The sequence below is a fragment of the Cygnus atratus genome, chromosome 1 (assembly GCF_013377495.2).
Source record: "Cygnus atratus isolate AKBS03 ecotype Queensland, Australia chromosome 1, CAtr_DNAZoo_HiC_assembly, whole genome shotgun sequence".
NCBI lineage: Eukaryota > Metazoa > Chordata > Aves > Anseriformes > Anatidae > Cygnus > Cygnus atratus.
The window spans coordinates 137853207-137871181 of record NC_066362.1 but is presented as its reverse complement, the minus strand read 5'-3'; the positions used below and the strand labels follow the sequence as shown (position 1 = coordinate 137871181).

Here is a 17975-nt window from a genome sequence, read left to right as displayed (position 1 = left end):
ACTGTTAATGTTTTGAAACTGGAAATTTATTTCTGCTCTTAAATACCCAATAAGTATTTTAAACTTGTATTACCTGCAAAAAGGCTTTTGGACCCTCCAGCTACTTGTACAACATTCAAGGCAGACAGGGTTTCAGAAAAGGAAGGAACCTTTATCTAGAGAAGACAGGAAATAGAAATTATTACAATATATTTTAAAGTTTTATGCTTTCAATAGAAGAGCTGTTCTTAAATGATCATCCACTTAATCTGACAGCTACATTTAAGATACATGAAAATTCTCTGTATTATTCAGACGGTTCACACATCTGTTAATACACATCAGGCGAAAGACAGAAACCAAGAAAAGGCACACAATACTGAAACCATGATAAACACAAAGCCTGAGAGAAAATGAAATGGGATAAAAACAAGGATTTTTTTTTTAGTATAGTTTTCTTGAGAAAATCCAACTCAGTTCTGAAGAAAGGCAAAAAAATTAAAAAATAATAAAAAAATAAACCCAGTTGAAAACAACACAAGTTAACCAACACACTTCTAATCAGCATACAGGAACAGGAGCACAACGAAGTTTTTCAGTAGCAAAACACTTCAGCAATCCAGGTTAGAGATCAACTCAAGAAGAGAAAAAACAAGCAACCTAGATTCCTCATTGCTACAAAAAAGTCTGTGATCAAGCTGAATATTTATAAATAGATACTAATACTAATCCCTTTTCCCTTTTCAAGTGTTTTAAATTAACACATTCAAACCTGGCATATCCCCTTTTATAACAAAGGTAAATATCAGTTATTTACTTTTATGCAGCTTAAGAAACAGAGTTTCCAGCAGAGTTCTTTATTGCAGTATATATGGAAAAAAACTTTGAAGGCTATTTGTAAACTAGTATTGACACCACTGTCCTGATGAATCAATTTATTCATTTAATAATACTATCTTTGAGGTCTTAACAAGTATTAAAGTAAGTTCACATTTTTCTACCTAAAGAAGTTTAATCTTCACAGATTTAGTTCACGTTTATGTACATATTTGGTTTTTTTCTTCCCCTCACATCTCCCATTTAAATCCCATTTTCTCCCCTTTTCTATAAGCAGAAAAACACTTTAGTCAGAGACATAATTCTGCCTTCACCGTGTCAGAAGCAACAATCATCTGAAACCCACATTTCTGCATGTAAGCCCTGATGACTTTATGCACCAATACAAGACTGAGAACATAGTATCACAGAATCATAGAATAATTTACGTTGGAAAAGACCTCTATAATAATCTAATTCAACCTTTAACCTAGCACTGCCAAGTCTACCACTAAATCCTAAGCACCACATCTACACTTTTATTGAAGACCTCTAGGGATGGTGTGACTCAACTACTTCCCTCAGGGCCTGTTCCGATGCCTCACAACCCTTTCAGTGAAGAATTTTTCCTAATATCCAACCTAAACCTCCCCTGGCGCAGCTTGAGGCCATTTCCTCTCATCCTGTTTCTTCTTGCTTATGAGAAGAGACCAGTCCCTACCCCGCTACAACCTCCTTAAGGTAGTTGTAGAGAATGACCAAGTCTCCCCTAAGCCTCCTTTTCTCCAGGCAAAAGGACCCAAGTGCCCTCAATTGCTCCTCGTAAGACTTGTTCTCCAGACCCCTCAAAAGCTTCGTTGCCCTTCTCTGGACTCACTCGAGCACCTGGATGTCCTTCTTGTAGTGAGGGGCCCAAAACTCAAGACAGTACTTGAAGTGCGGCCTCACCAGAGCTGAATCCAGAGGGACAATCACTTCCCTAGAGTCCTGCTGGCCATGCTATTTCTGATACAAGCCAGGACTGATGTTGGCCTTCTTGGCCACCTGAGCACACTGCTGGCTCACATTCTGACAGCTATCGACCAATACCCCCAGGTCCATTTCCACGAGGAAGCTTTCCAGCCAACTCTTCCCCCAGCCTGTAGCATTGCATGGGGTCGTTGTGCCCCAAGTGCAGAACCCAGCTCATAGCCTCATGGAACCTCATACAACTGGCCTTGCCCCATGGGTCTAGCCTGTACACAACACTTTTACACTTTTTTTAGAACTGAAATTAATGCCCTTAGCATACTCCTAAGATTAAAAACTCAGACTGATTCAATACTCACCATGCATCTCCCATATTGCATCGTATCAAAAATTATGTATAAGCTGTTGCATACAGACCTGAATTTCCTTTCAAATGCACTAAAATGTAATCAGGTTACACTAATGAAAAGATTAGAATTCAACTTCTTTTTCTGATTAGTGAACCAGCTCTGCTTACAGGTAATGCACAGAAAATTTCACTATTATCTACACTTAATGTATGCAAACTCAAAAGGAACAAAATATAGAGAGTGCATTACAGAATTTTAAGACAACTAGTTTATCAACTAAACCAAATAGTTAAGTGGCTACTAAAAGAAAACTAGATTTCAGAGTAACAACCAAAATGCATATTTGCTCCAATATTTCCATCTAGCATACATCTACACTTCTTAACATCAAAAACCCAGGAAAATCTACCCGTGATAGATACTGGTAATAAACTTGAAAATTCTGATTACGTTCAAATTAAATTTGAGTTGTGTGAGACTTGCACATTTTATTTTTGCTGCTTCTATTTCACAATAAGGTGTTAAAATCACAAACATACCTTAGAACCCTTTAGTCCTCCCAACTGATCTTTGTCATTCAGTCCCCAAACAAAAACTTTGGTCCTTATTGTAGCTGCCGATTCCAGCCCAGATGCCTTCTTTCTAACAAGACTGGGCATATTTAGGAAAAAAAAAAGTTAGTTTAAGCAACCGCCATGCTATAACATATGCACTTATTTATCTACCGATTTTGCATATCAGAACAGTTTCAGTATCCAAACTGTATCATCACAGTTGAGAGGTGGCTATGAAAAATAAAAATCAAAAAAAACAGAATGTATATTCTCACGAGCAATGGTAAATATATACATGCTACAATATGAAGTATGAATACATCAAGTTTTCAGCTAGGATTTCAACTCCAGGTTGAGAAGGAGCATGAGTTGTATAAAATGCTACCACCTTACCAGTGTGATAATCTTAAACAATGTATTTATTCAACGAATGACCTACCTACAATTCTGACAAAGATACTGATTTCTTTTTCTGCTATTCAGTCTAATTAAGATGCACTGCTTACAAGTAAGCATCTATATATTCCATTCAGGAAATAAGTCTCTTTATAATTCCCCCCTCCCCACCTACAGTTACCTACCTCCCAGTGTTAGCTTTATCATCATCTTCTTCCTCATTATCAGAAGCAAGGAAAGGGACTGCAGCCAAATCCTCATCCTCTGCACGTATACGTCCCAGTATGCTGAGGCCATGTATTTTGCAATCAATTCCAGAGCTCCTGCACTGCTTGATTGCAATCTCAATATACCTGTGATACTAAGAAGAAAAAAAAGTAAATTGCCATCTTTTGCATCCTATATAGCTTTACAAAACTTAGGAAAGACTTTGAACTTTTGCTTGATTTTTGTAACCATTAACTAAATGAATTTGTAATTTCAATTATTTGGCTTTTCAGCACTAAATAATTTGTACTCTAAGATAAACATGTGGCCTCATTAGTTTAATGATTTCACTTCCAATCTAAAAAAATCAGTACTCATTCCTTCTTGTTGTTACTGAAAATGATCAGAACTACCATGCAAAATAAAATCACCCACCAAAGTGATCCCCAGATTTAAGTTTATTGGGAGGCCACCTTGGTTCATAAGTATATTGATTTACATGACAAAAAAACTAAGATATATGACTGCTAAAGCTATTACAGAGTTGCACTGTGGTTACAGTAAAACTTAACAGAATAGTTAACTTTACAACTGCCAGAAATGCTTCTCATAGAGAGGAAAAGTAAAATACCATGCTTTAATAATAACAGCAGTTCTTTTGATCCATCTCTTGCAACAAAATATTTTTCAGTTGCATACAGGAATAATTCTCAGAACACAAAGTTCACTTACTTCAGTACAATCACTGAGAAGAGGCACTGTGGTATCTGTAGGATTTATGTTGATTGTCTTCAGCTCTATAAGGTTATTTAAGGAATTCCCCCCTAGAAAACAAAACATTGAAAGAAAAACACATTAAAATAAGGAGTTTGTGTCACAAACAGGCACTACACGTGTTGAATAGATGACTACACTGACTGAAACCAGATAAATACCTACTGTTGGATGTACAAAAATGTATTTTTCAAGTTTCTCAGAGTGCATTCACATACCTGAAACTACAACTAAAGACGGCATGTAACTGCTGTCTGCAGGGTCCACTACCATCTTTAGTCTGTGAACAAGAACATCTGGAAAAATCTCCAAGCGAATCCAGTGCTAAGGCAAAGAAAAAAAATAATTTTCAGATGGTATTCGTAGAATCACTGTATGACTTAAGAAGAGTAAATGTGTTTTTCAATAAAGAGTGAGAAAACATTCTCCAATGGTACACAACATCTGCAACGCGTGGAATCTGGGCAGTCCAACCCCCAGGGAAAGAGAAACAGTCGCAGCAAGCAATTGATTTCACTCAAGAGCAACACCATCAAGAAGACTGAGAAAACACAATGCCCTTGGTGGTCAAGAAATGGGACACCATAAATCTTTGAAAGAAGCCTAGATGCAAATGAAGCCTAGACTGGCCACAAAGTAGCACTGTGGGCCAATAAAACCATAGACTAAGAAGGAGCACAAGTGAGAAGTAGCCAGAAGAGTTTTATTTAGTAGAAACTTGATGCTTTTTCTCTTGCAATAAACTCACTTAAATAAAATATAATCAATATGATAAAAAATGTTAGTTACTACACTGAAAAGGCTACTGCAATCATATGACCAACTACAGAATAAAATAATTACCCTGTATCTCAAAACTCACAAAAGTTCCTTATAATTTACAAGAAATAATTATAATGATGAAGCACAGCTTTAAAAATAGGCACACTTACTATGAAGAAACACAGCTTTGTACTTTGTTTTTACTACTTCTCTATCTTACATGAAGGTAACAAACAAATCTATTAGCAAAGTAAGGTAAACAGTTGCCCTCTTGAGAAGAAAGGATGCCAGAATAAACCAGTTAGGGTTTCAAGTTACCTTTCCTTGTGAGCCAGAAGACTGCCAGCACTGCTCACTACCATCAATAAGCCGCGAAGCCTGATTCACAGAGGATGAGACGTTCAAATTCTTAACTATTCTTGACCAATCATCCAGTAACATTCCCCGCTGGCTACTATGCCGTCTCTTCAGCTGTTTTCCAGAACGCCCGCAAAACACTGGAGACTGACCTGCGTGGTTAAATGAAACTTTAAGCATGTACCTCTCAGGGAAAATTATTTTAAATAAATCCATAAGCGACGTGAAAGAAAAGAAAAAAAATAGAAGAAATTAAAGACTTCAGACATGTGGTCTAAAAGTAGAAGACGCGACACATAAGCACAAAGAAAGCATGCCACATATATATGGTAATATTATTCATGTTTAAAGGGCATAGCTTGAAATTTATTCCTTTTTATGAGTTCCAAGTACTCTATCTGATGACAAGTTCTCATGCCTGTCATTTGGGATGTCACACCTTCTATTCTTAGGATTGATTTGTACCAAGAAACCATCCATGAATTCGTAAAAAATGATTATTAAAAAATTAAGGAAAATTGCTCTATCTCTAGGAATGTAAAACACTAAGAGTAATTCTGAAAATGTTCCTTCCTTTTGAAATATGAATCAAAGTGCCCACAGCATGTGAGTTTTGTACACCACCACAGAACATGAAAAATACTCAGCCAACCCTCGAGAGAAATCCTTTACAGGAGAATATGCATCTAAGTTTCATCACTCAAAAATTCTGTACCTTAGTCAAGAACGAGAAAGGTTAGAGAGCTGCGGTTTTCCTCCTCGCACAAGTCCTTTACTGATGTTTGTAGCTTCTAGTAAGCCTGACAAAAATATTATTAGAACTTCTCTAGCCTACAGCCAGTGCAATGGGCAGGATTACCAATACACAACCATGCTAACTGATTTCTTAATGGGAAGTCTTTCTTGCCCTTTCAAGAGACCATGATATAAATACAATGCATGTTCAAGATCTCTAGTAGGGAATAAGTTTTATTTATTTTCCAAACTAATCAGGCTGGCTATGTGTTTAATCTAAAAGCCAGCATCGCCTTGCAAAAAGCTAGATATCAGACTGATTTTTAGATGGGTGTGGAGAAAAGAAATAAAAGCCGGTTTCAGATATTAATAATGATGCAAAACCCAAAAGTTTTGGAGTTAAAATGGTTTCAACTGTTCTTGTCTTAGAAAGTAAAAAATTCTGATGAGTCTTTCAAAAGGTCTCCCTTTCTTGTAACAGGCCATTCTTATAAATTATCCAGAGTCTCCAAATCATGGAGGAAGTGAGGCAACAGCCATCACACATTGCTAGGCAACACTATTACAGGGCAATAGAAGTCTAAAAATGAATCTTAGATGAGGTATTTCAAGTTTTACCTGCTGTCATGAGGGTCTACTCACCTACATTCAAACTCACAGCAAAAGGCAAGATGATTAAAGAATGACACCATTTTGGCTCTTGGTGTAGCTAATAAGTCAGTTCTAACAAACAGTTAGTTGTCAGACAGCCTTTTTTAAACTTATTTAACAGTACAACAAAAGCTTAAGGGTTGGCATTTTGGCGTAGTTCACCACAAGCAATTGCTACAGCACTGTGATGTGTTAAAATGTTTTGTTGTCTAGAGGGTGAGTCCAACCATTAATTTCATTATGATACAATGCTGATGTTTAAAACTTTTTACAACAAATTCATTGCATTTTGAGTAAATCTTGGAAGATGTGGATTCTGAAACTTACCTGGTTCATTTATTCTGCCAAAGGTATGTCGGGTATTATGCTTCCTGGTTTTAAAACAGGTTTCACAAAAGTCAAAATCATCACAGTTTCTGCATTTGAACCTAGGCCCATTGATAGGAAACATCTGACAGCCATCACACCTGATTTCACAAAAGGAGAAAATATAAATACACTTCTAGCAGTTTTCATTACAGAAGCTAATTGTACCAGCAGTCAAGATAATGGCATCAAGACAATAAGGCCAAATAATAAACTATATACGTTAAGCAAGACATGATTCATCACTCACGTGACTCCAGGATGAATACTGGGGACCAGTTCCATTTCTGACAATAATCCAGTCCAGTGAGATTGCTGAGGAAAGTCTACAATGACATCTTTTCCATTAGCACTAAAAGCTGTGACAAAAACATACAGAAAATAAAACGTGTTACAAATCTCTATGAAACGAAGCAGAGTCCAGTGCTACAGTCAACATCAGACCAGAAAAAAAACAGAAGTCACTTTCATAAGCAATTTTTTGTTTTAATGGAACTATATATTAACCTAGTCAGATAGTTTGGGAAGGGGCAGAGGGAAAGGGAGTACTAAAGATTTCTATAAATAGATTATATGTTTAAATAGAATATAGATTAAAAATATATTTAAATTTCTTGACTCTGTATTATGAAGGGAGAGAGTATTTGTAAGCATAAATGAAATGACCAAAATCTGTACCTCTTTAAAAAATCGATGTATACAGATTACTTCTGTAATATCAATTACAGGTTCTCATTAGTGTACCTCACTTTGACCTCACTTTCATACAGAGTCTTCAAGTCACATTTACTTCTTAAAGGGAAACTATAAGGATAAACCTTTGTGGTTCATCCACACAAAGCATACGTGAGAACTACAACAGTGCAGGAAGATGCACAGATTCTTAAGATCTTTACTAGATGTGAATGCAGGAGCTCAAAAAAGGGGTAGCCTCAGAGTGTATGTCCCTAAACCCATCACAGACATCACATACATTCTATTCTTATCATCCATAAGAGAGAAATCACAACAGCGTGATTTCTAAGCATGTCTAAAATATTCTGTCCTTAAACACTGCAGAAAGTCTGTGTGGTTTCCAATTTTATCTCCCATGCTCCAGTTTGAATATACATTACCTTTGACAACTCCCACACTCCGGTGAGTAACAGATCCCCATTTGTATTTGGGTGTGGTAACAGAGGTTTTCACTCGCACTTTGTCACCTATCTTGATATGAGAGGCAGAACTCTGTGGTGGGAAACCTAGCAGTCGCAAGAATAAATGCACAGTAAGTACTTTTTTCCACCGCCAAAATTAATCTCCCTTAGCATATCATTCAGGCTTTTTATTAAAAAGGTTATAAATGAACTTACCTAAAAGCTCGACATGGATATATCTGACCCAGTAAGTACCTCCTTTTTGCTGCCAATCACACTGTACATTGAGGTCATGCAAGCCATCTCTATCCAATTTAATAACTTTGCCAACATCTCCTTCACAAACCTCCTCATAGGTTCTGCAGCACCTAACCATCATTCCCACCTACAGAAAAAGAAAAATAAAATGCCAGAGCTCTGCAGAGATGTTTGTACCAGAAATAAAGTATTTTCCATATAGCTTTCATCACCATGCTTACCTGAATATTCTCTCTCACATACACAGCATAATCATCATTACTTAAGAAATCAGCTCGCTTCTTATAGGTCTGGCTCTCTGTTACAACAGCACCATTTGACTGGAAAAAAAATCCAAGATAAACATATAACAGTTACAACTTTTTTTTAAATTCAGACAAATAGAATTGTTAGCAGAAAATGAAGATAATCCAATAAAAAAACAGTATCATATCTAAGTTACATGCCAAAATGGGAAAAATCTTCAACGAGTCAACTCTTTATATGACTAGCGTTTATGATCTACTTCAAAGCTTAGTTTCCAGAATGACTTGCCAAGCTGTAAATTTTCAAGATCTGTGGAAAAAAATCCGTAAGTTGCTTGTATGAAATCTGCTTGCCAGAGTATTAGTGCAAAAAGCATTTGTGAGTAATCTACTTAGCCTTACACATACACATTCACACTCCACTCCTTAGGCTGTATGTATGCAGAGGAAAAAAACAAAGTGTGTGAATAGTAGTCTCTTACTTAGACTACATTACTTTTTTTGTTGTTGTTATATAATAGAATCAGATTTTAAGTGTTCCCTTTCAAAAACAAGCCGACAAGAGATGCAATATCATTCCCTTCAAGATGTATTTTTTAAAAGATTGAGAATTACTGGATTCCTGATATAATATGAATGTTTAGAAAAACGTGTGTTACATTAAAGCCGTCACACTCAAAAGGCTTTTTTTTTTTTTTTTGCCAATAACTGAAAACAGTTGTTATAAGGAAAAGGTAAGTTATTTCACTGGCATCTTTTTGCCATTTATTCACTAATTCATTAGTTATGCTTTATTGCTAACATTTTACTTTTATTTTCAGCCAAAGGAAGAAAAAAAATAAACCAAAGGAGTCCTTTACAAATACTACTCTATAGCACAGACTAGTTTACATGAAACTGAGACTAACTACAGAGGATACCTAGAGTTACTGATAGTGAAAGATAAACCTGCATTCCACTCCTTCTGTGCTACTCATACATACATTTACAGATTATTCTTGAGATCTTTTATGGTATATTTTAGAAACTTATGGCCAATGTGGTCTTCTTTTAGTCTTGAAAGCCTGTGACAGCACAATGTTCCTGAACTCTAACCAAGTTCATAAAAGGAAAGAATCACAATTTACAGTCAGCTAGCATTACTTACTTTTTAGTAACCTGGTACTTACCACAGGGCAAGCAGCTTCAGCTTCTTCGACCTCCTCTGTTATTTCCTCATCTGAATATTCATCGGAGATAGTATCAGCATCAGAGAGATCAGTAATTTGAACATCAGGGTGATCCAACAACCAGCCAACCAGGGCTTCCACTCCTAATACAGAAAACAAATGTAGTCTGTTACTGAGGGATTCTCTAGCATTCTTAGGATTGAATCCAAACAGAAAACAGTTGCTCCCTTGTTAAGTAGCATTTAATCAGTTAGCAAAATTTCCTTCTAACATCATTAAATTAACTAAATGAAATACCTGGCAACCCAGAAGCGCTTCCAGAGGTTCCAGACAGAGATTTTAGTGCAAATTCAATGTTTTTCCTAGGAAATCCCATTTCCATAAGTTGAACTACAATGGGAAGGGGTGGAATTGGAGATTGCTTGCGTTTCTTCACTTTCGTGGGCCGGATATGCTGCACTGTGATGGGTGTTGTAGCCTCACTAGAGCTACAGTCTTCAAACACTGGAGTTGAAGGATGTGTAGACTCTACCGCCAGATACTGGCATACTGCCAAAGCAGCAGCCTAAATGAGAACAAACTTTTTAGTCTAAGTAAAACAAGCATACTTAGTATAGTTTATGTGTGCGTCTGAAATTAAACATTATTTACTAAAAAGGGCCCGGTGCCACTTTTTAACATATAGCTTAACAAGTTTCAATAGGAATGTGATTTAGAAAGGGTTATTTATTAAGTTAATTTTAAGAGAAAAGACAGACTCTACCTCAAGCTCTTGTTTGTCAAATATTGCTTTCACAGGTGATGGTTGGGTAGCAGCTGTCAAAAGTTGCTGTAAAAGTATCATGGGAGGCTGAGGTCCTTCAGGAGACATATCTCCTATGTCAGGAGAGGCAGCTGCTCCATCCTCTTGAAACAAAAACATTATTTTAACCAAAACCATGTAATACCAGTGCATCAGAGGACTTATTCTGGAGCCAGAGTAAGTCGTATCAGTAGATCAAACATATTGTTACTTCTCATATATTTCTTCTCCACAGGAAGCACGTGTTTAAGACTAAACCATGTATGCTACACTTCCGTACAAAAAGCGAATGAGAAAATTGTAGATCATGAACGCTAGTTTTACAAAAATTCACTAGAACATGTCTAGCAGAAACTGCTCAAGTAACTTGTGAACTGACCTTGTTACAACTTTATTATACAGAGGTCCACAATAAACTACTTAAAGATAGCTAACAACATCCTCTCATTGATCCCAAAACCATGATACCTACTTTCTGGACTAAGTCATCTCCCTCTCTAATACACCTCATGGGAAGAGCTCCCAATAAGTATTCATTGCCCCTTCAAAAGAATATACCTTTTTTGAATCAACTGCCTCTCAATTCTGCCATTTTTATATTTTACATTCGTGTTGGCATAAACATTCATGTTTCCTCAATCTTTACTGTGGTATTTTAGAAGTGTTCTCACTCTTAACTCCAGAAAAAAAATTCATATTTGAAACAATAACAGAGCAGCTACAGTCATCATGCACTTAATGCTGTCTAGGTTTTTTTGCTTGTTTTCAATTTTATTTTCCTGCCTTAAAAAACTGACAGTAGAAGTAAAAAAAAAAAAAAGTTCAATTTCTGTAAGAAAACTGATAATTCTGCTGACTTAAAATTTGGTAACTGAAAATCAAACTAAAAATATACAAACTGAACAAACATATTCATATATTTAAAGATATGCTTCAGAAGTTCCCAAAAGGTTAATATAAACTAGAAGGGAATTGATAACTATACTGAAGGATGGCAGAGCTATTTCCTTTATTCTTACGTGTAAAATGAATGTACACAGAAAATTAATTCAAATTAATTAAAACTACAGTTCCTTAAAGCCCTCTTGAGGTTCTGCTTAAGATGTTATACCTTGGTACCTGTTGTTCTGGAAATTGCAAAGAATTTGAATTCAAAGGACTAGTTAAATGACATTTCATACTTTAAGCTTTGAACCATAAAAAGCAAACATAAACATAAAACAGCCAAACATAAATGAACATAAAAAGCCAAAACAACTTAATACTTTTTTTTAAAATAAAAAATCTGGCCTAATACTAATTATAGAAAAGCTACAAATTTAGCTAACTCCAATATTTAAACTTCAAACACTTCACCCACTTATTTTGCAAAGCCAAAGTTAAAAAGTCGAAGTGTATTTGTGATGGACACACTCAACTCCTGCACGTGACACAAGTCTTGCTCGGGCTTATGAACCACAGTAGGCCTCAGTGTGACTATTCCCTAAACTGGACAACTCATTAATAATAAAGCACCTGGTGAATGCTCACAGCCATGACCACGATCAAAAGGGGTACAAGCCCCATAACAGATGACCAACTGAAAACCCTTACAAAAAAATTAAAAATTGCATTCAGAGGTCAAAAACAATGCAGTAAGACTCTACGTTTGACTATGAGCCAATCATTTTATCCTATAAATATAGCAGTCAGAGAAAGCTTAATTTGAGCTCTCCTTGCTGAAGCAGCAGGCTGCATGTCAGAGATCTCCCCTTGGGCAGGGATGCCTCTCAAGGTTACTCCTCAAGGTCAAGAGATCCTTACTGTGCTTGATGGCGAGTGAAACTTAAATCTTTAGAAGGTACCTAATTTATATTAATAGGTGCTCTAACACCTAAGCAAACAGTGACACACTCAGATTGCATTTCCAAATACCTGCAGGATTTAATGCACACTCCTGAACAGCTGGCTGAGATAAGATCTGCCGTAGTGTATCCTGATGAGAGAGCAGAGCTCGGCCTGCTTTCAGTATGTACAGCTTTAATTGCTGGCATCTCAGCAGATCCAAATCCACTTGACCTATCGGAAACGTAAAGCAGCCATTAGCACTGTGAATCTTTTGTATTACAGAAGGCTATATTCATACAACCTGAGTCCAAAAATCAGTTTACATCTTAACTCTGTATGAAAACTTGTGAAATGCTATTGAAGTATGAGTTACTTTGGACTGTACCTGGATTAGAAGTTTGCACACATTCTGTGATGTATGATATTAAAAACACCACCTTCCTGCTTTTCACACCTCGGACAACCATACAGCTCATATATGGTACAGTAAGTGCAGTTAAGATGCTGTATGTAGGCAACAGTTAAACCAATTCAACACAAGAAGACCAACCCCAAACCATATTTACATTTCCTCACCAAAGTAAGAACAGCATTCCACTTGCAGTGCAGGGAAATTCTTCTCCTAGCTAAACTAGTCTCGTAAGTGCATATTATTCAATGTCAATTAAGAAAAAAGGTAAGGTTACAGAATTATTTTTTTTTAAATATATGCTTGCTGTTAACAGTATTTTTCCCAGAGAGTATCAAGCCCTTTAAGAAAACAAAAGCAAAGAAAGCAAAAGAAAAAAAAATGTACCTGAGAGACCCTGACTGGGAGACTTCATTCTGTGTTTTTCTATTTTACTTCCAGCCAGATTTACTAGTTGAGCCCAAATGGATAGCATAGGTTCAGTGAAAGGCAAGTTGTTTACATTAAAAGCCACAACTGGAAGCTGCAGAGAGGGAGAAGAAACAGACAAAAACAACAAAAAAAATATACTGTTAAGCATTTTACAAAATTCTACAAAGTCATTCAGATGTTTGTATCATTATTAACTGAGAAAGAGAAAAAAGTAGTACCTGGTCAAGAACAACAAAACAAACAACTGGAGAGGATTTCTGTTCCCTATCAAGCTCCTAAACTTGTATTTGTACCACATAATCCCAGGCATACTTAATGAAGAGGCAAGACAGTTAAAGCAAGGAAGAACTACAGTCCCTGAAGCAGACCAGGCACTTCGGCTGTGCTTTCTGTCAAGTCATGTTAACCAGTTTGAGATTAAGATTCAAGTGAAAACCTGTGAGAGTTTCTACATTAGTTAGCAAATAAAATGAAAGACAAATAAGCAAGCTCTTCTCATGTAAGAGATATAAATCATATTGTCAGGACTTGGAATTCTACAAGTCAAAAAACTTCAGCTCAAATACCCTCTCCTCACCTCCCCAACAAACGAAGGCATTAAAGACCCAATAGAGGCTTGCATCAGTATCATCTTAGATTAGCATTCATAGCATTGCAGATCTTGAATGTCAATGTATTAACCAATGAAAAGATTTTCTTTGCACCAAATTGAAGTTTAATTTCACAAAGCTATACCTTTCCCTGTATTAAAGCCTCAGTAAAACTAACTTACTGGTTTTAGTTGGTTCAGAGGGCACACTCTACATGTTCGCATGTCATAGAACTGCACGGTGATTTTCCCTTTTGGGGTGATGCGTGTCACCGTGCCTTCTCCAAATTCGTCATGAACCACTTGACCACCCAGTCTCAAGCGACTGTCTATGCCACCGATCACGGCTAACACTGCCATTAGGCCTCCCACCTCTGGATTCTCGGTGTCAGGGAAGTAGTCATCCAAAAGAGCCTAACAAAGAACAATAAAATTAACTGTAGGGAGAAAAGATACTTCAAACTGCTTTAAAATCCAAGGTCAATTAAACACACTTCAATTTAAAGATTACAAAACAAATATATATATACACAAACATAAAAAATGGTTTCAAAATTAAGCTTAATATTGTTTACATTTATTATTTCAAAATAAATATTGCTATAAAAATGAGCTTATTTTAAAACGTGGAAACTACCCCTTCTGACTGTTTTCCTGCAAAGATGTGGGTGATGGAGGTTAGCTGAGAGTTGATGTACTTGTTTATGAGTCCATTCCACTGGCTTAGCGAATGGAGTGTCCTCAGCAGTGCCACTATCTCTTCTGCTAAAGTACTACTGTGAGTTGCAGTTAGAGATGCTTGAGGCCTGGCCTTTCTCCTTCTCAGAGTAGATTCTGAAAAGATGAAGAAATTGCACAAAGTTATCAATTTAATGCATGCACTTCCTATGCAAAAAAAAAAAAAAAAAAAAAAAAAAGCCACTGGGGGAAATTTCCTCTACCTCTGAGTAGTGGGATATCTGAAGAACAAGTACTAAGCAGGCTGCCTAAAAAACCAAACAGTTTTTCCACAAGAAATTTCATGTCTCTTGCTCGTTCATTTTTATCCCAGGATGGAAGTACTGCTTTCAATAAATGTACAGCAAGAATCTAAAAAAGAGAACAAAATTGTCATTCCATTCTAAGTCCCCAAATATTACGAAAATTCTCAAACATTAAATACAGAAGAACATTTAACAAGTTAGCCTTCCTTTGCATTTTTTTTTTCTACAATACCAATTTCTCTCTGGCTAAAGAAGTTACAGAGCTACTGATTTTCTGTTCATTTTGCTAAGGAACGTGTTAAAAGAAATTGTGCCAGTTTGAAGTCAGGAACAGTTCTACTGTCACATTTTATAAGTGAATCCAGCCTCTGCAATATTTAAGACACATACAAACACACACTGGGAAACAATGTGACAGACTAAATCACATTAAAGAAAATCACATTAAGAAAAACAGAAATAAAGAATGGGAACTGTTCTGATTACAGAATTGGAACTTAGCACTAATATGTATTTGAGAATGAAAGTTTCCAAGTGTTCTGCAATGAAGGTATGATAATTTAAAAAAATATGAAATGTAAAGCTTAATGATATAAGAAGGTAAAAAAACAATCAAAGTGACACCCAACAGTATTTACTATGTAACTAAAGCCTCTGAAACAGTGTAAAAAGAACAGGCTACCTCTCTAAAATCTAGACAATTCAGCACTGACAAGGAACGTGGGAAGGCACAGCTATGCAGTACCAGAGAACATGGGGTTGCACAGTCTGAACAGGAGTATTTCAGGTTTCAAGCTTCCTCATCTTCTGCCCAGAAGACAAATACAACTGACCAACAGCAGTGAAGAGAAGAATCTCTCGTTGCAAACCTCTTTCAATAATACAACTTTTTAAAACTTGAAGGTCTCATCTTGGTACTAAGCTAAATGCTGGCGTGTGAGGAATGTTCATTTCTCTCAAGTATTCCCTGAACAGCACAGATAACTATAATGCTCTAAGTCCTGGGTGATGAGAGAAGGCTCACTAGATGAAAAATACTGACAAGAAATCACTGGAAGCTTGCAAAAAAGAAAGTGCACAGGCCTTTATGATACCAGATTTAAGTTAAAAAAACTCTGATATCTCAATCAAAGAAAAGATTAAGATTTCTTGATCCCTAAGTCTTAAAATTTGGAAGAGTTATTCCATAACAAAGGTGCTTTTCAATCTCAGGAAAAAGGCATTAAAAGATGTTAAGAAAAAAATAGGAAAAAAGACAAAAATATACCAAAATTAGATGCAAAGATGCAGCTTTTTAAAGACTAATTAAAACAGTAACAATAGTTTACCATGGAAGGAAGGACAGTAGATAATATATAACTTGATACCTTTAAAATGATATCGCACCTTTTTCCTGATCATTTTTCTCTCTTCTCTTTATTCAACTTCTAGGAAATGTTGCATGGGCTCTCTAGAGCATGTTTTTGGAACTCTGTTTTGACCTCACAACTGCACAAAATTTTCAGGCTTTTAATAGAACAAGGGAGCCTTAACTGCCCTGAACAGTCAAAATCTTGACAGATATTTTACAATGTTTAAACAATGAATCCTAAATATAAAAAGTGAACTTTTTTTTCCAATTAATCAAAAACTTGTTTAAGTACATTTCCCACCTTGTTTCTTTTTACATGCTTTTTTTTTTTTTTAAGACAACTAAAATCTACTAAACTCATGGCCTATCAAAGTCATTTGGAAATGCACACGTTACCTGTCTTTGTAGTGAAGCAGCAGTGAAAGACTCATGCCCCTCAACAATTTTCATTAGCAAAGTTATCCACTGAGAGGTACTGAGAGTGCTGCACATCTGAGGCATGAGTGCTATACTTCGAATGAATCCCAGAGTGCACCAGCTCCTATGCTGTTCTTTATAAACTAATTTATTTGGCAAGGAAGCTAAAAATAGAAAGACATACATGTAACAGTTGACTTTTCCATCAGCTACATAATTCTGTGTATACTATAGGCTTGGGATTTTTGGACAAAACATAACACTGAGTTATTAAACTCCCTTAAGGAGGAGGAGAAGCTAGGAACTTCAATTTTACAGACTGTAACTTATTTTCTTAAATATGCCTCCAAAAACATTCTCATCTTTATATTGTTTCCTCATTTCAAGTAGCTAACAGCATTACTCTTGAAATTACAAAGCTAGGAAATGAATACGATATACCCAGTCACACTGCTCCCCCCAAACAGAAGACAACTGCTAAGAAATTCATTACCTAAAACAATTACACATATATCCTAATGCTCAATATCTCACAAACTTCTGCTACTTCTGCTAATGTTCTAAGAGAGCTCAAGATCATTTGTTGTTTTTTGTTAACAATTCAAGTTTTTAAGGTCCAAAAATGCATTTTCTATTAAAAGAATAAGAACTAGTAACAAAAGATTTACAAAGTTCTAAGAACAAAACACAAAACAGAAGCACGCAGCTGAATCAGACTATGTTAATATAACATACCTGATTTATCTATTGTTCCACTCTCCACAAGCATACGGAGTAGGCCACACAAAGTCCGAGTAGCATCACTTTGCATGACTTCAGCGTGGACACCAGCAGAGAGACACAGTGTCTGCAAGAGGTTCACGGTACTTGTCAGCATCATGGAAGTAGGGTGAAGATTTCTTTCAACTTGTTCTCCTTCTGAAGGGAGACACAAAAGGCAAAGAAATACAATCATACCAAGTCAATCTATTTCATAAAAAATTCTGAAACAAACAAGATGTTAGCAATTCATGGTAAATATTTTCTTTAGATGATTTGACATGAAGAAGATAAGGGATAAGTATAAACCAGGCATTTTGTACAAGTATTTTCAATTTATTCTCTGGCAGTAAACTATTCAGAAGAAATTCAGAATGCAGTGCTGAGAATAGGTAAGAAAGTGACTACACCATATAATCAGGCCACGTAAAATCCAAACTTTAGAATAGCATTAGAATAAGTTCAAACATATACCTCCTGAGACCAGTAACAAACTATTTCACTTGGGTAATCATGATTTCTTCAGCCCATAAATACGCAACAAATATGATACTAAGCTTTCTATCCACCTTTCTCGTGATAAATATACTTTAAGAAAGATTCTAGCCAGAAATCTAGACCTATTAAATTAGCTTTTTTGATCTAGCATTTTCTCGTGAAAGCAGCTTTTTTCATATTATAA

At 36.1% G+C, this 17975-nt stretch overlaps 1 protein-coding gene across 1 annotated transcript in view; it reads right to left on the bottom strand.

Annotated features, from left to right (window-relative positions):
• Positions 1-17975, bottom strand: part of HERC2 (HECT and RLD domain containing E3 ubiquitin protein ligase 2) — a 114825-nt gene that overhangs the window by 42553 nt on the left and 54297 nt on the right. Inside the window, exons 38-58 of the mRNA XM_035558099.2 lie at positions 17270-17452; positions 16514-16698; positions 14725-14872; positions 14421-14617; positions 13967-14197; positions 13150-13285; positions 12441-12584; positions 10488-10630; positions 10022-10289; positions 9725-9867; positions 8532-8630; positions 8269-8437; positions 8032-8157; positions 7167-7275; positions 6878-7017; positions 5126-5316; positions 4264-4369; positions 4004-4095; positions 3250-3425; positions 2654-2765; positions 74-155 (exon numbers count right to left, since the gene is read on the bottom strand). Coding sequence (XP_035413992.1) covers positions 74-155; positions 2654-2765; positions 3250-3425; positions 4004-4095; positions 4264-4369; positions 5126-5316; positions 6878-7017; positions 7167-7275; positions 8032-8157; positions 8269-8437; positions 8532-8630; positions 9725-9867; positions 10022-10289; positions 10488-10630; positions 12441-12584; positions 13150-13285; positions 13967-14197; positions 14421-14617; positions 14725-14872; positions 16514-16698; positions 17270-17452 — 3180 coding nt within the window. The remainder of the gene's footprint in view (positions 1-73; positions 156-2653; positions 2766-3249; positions 3426-4003; positions 4096-4263; positions 4370-5125; positions 5317-6877; positions 7018-7166; positions 7276-8031; positions 8158-8268; positions 8438-8531; positions 8631-9724; positions 9868-10021; positions 10290-10487; positions 10631-12440; positions 12585-13149; positions 13286-13966; positions 14198-14420; positions 14618-14724; positions 14873-16513; positions 16699-17269; positions 17453-17975) is intronic.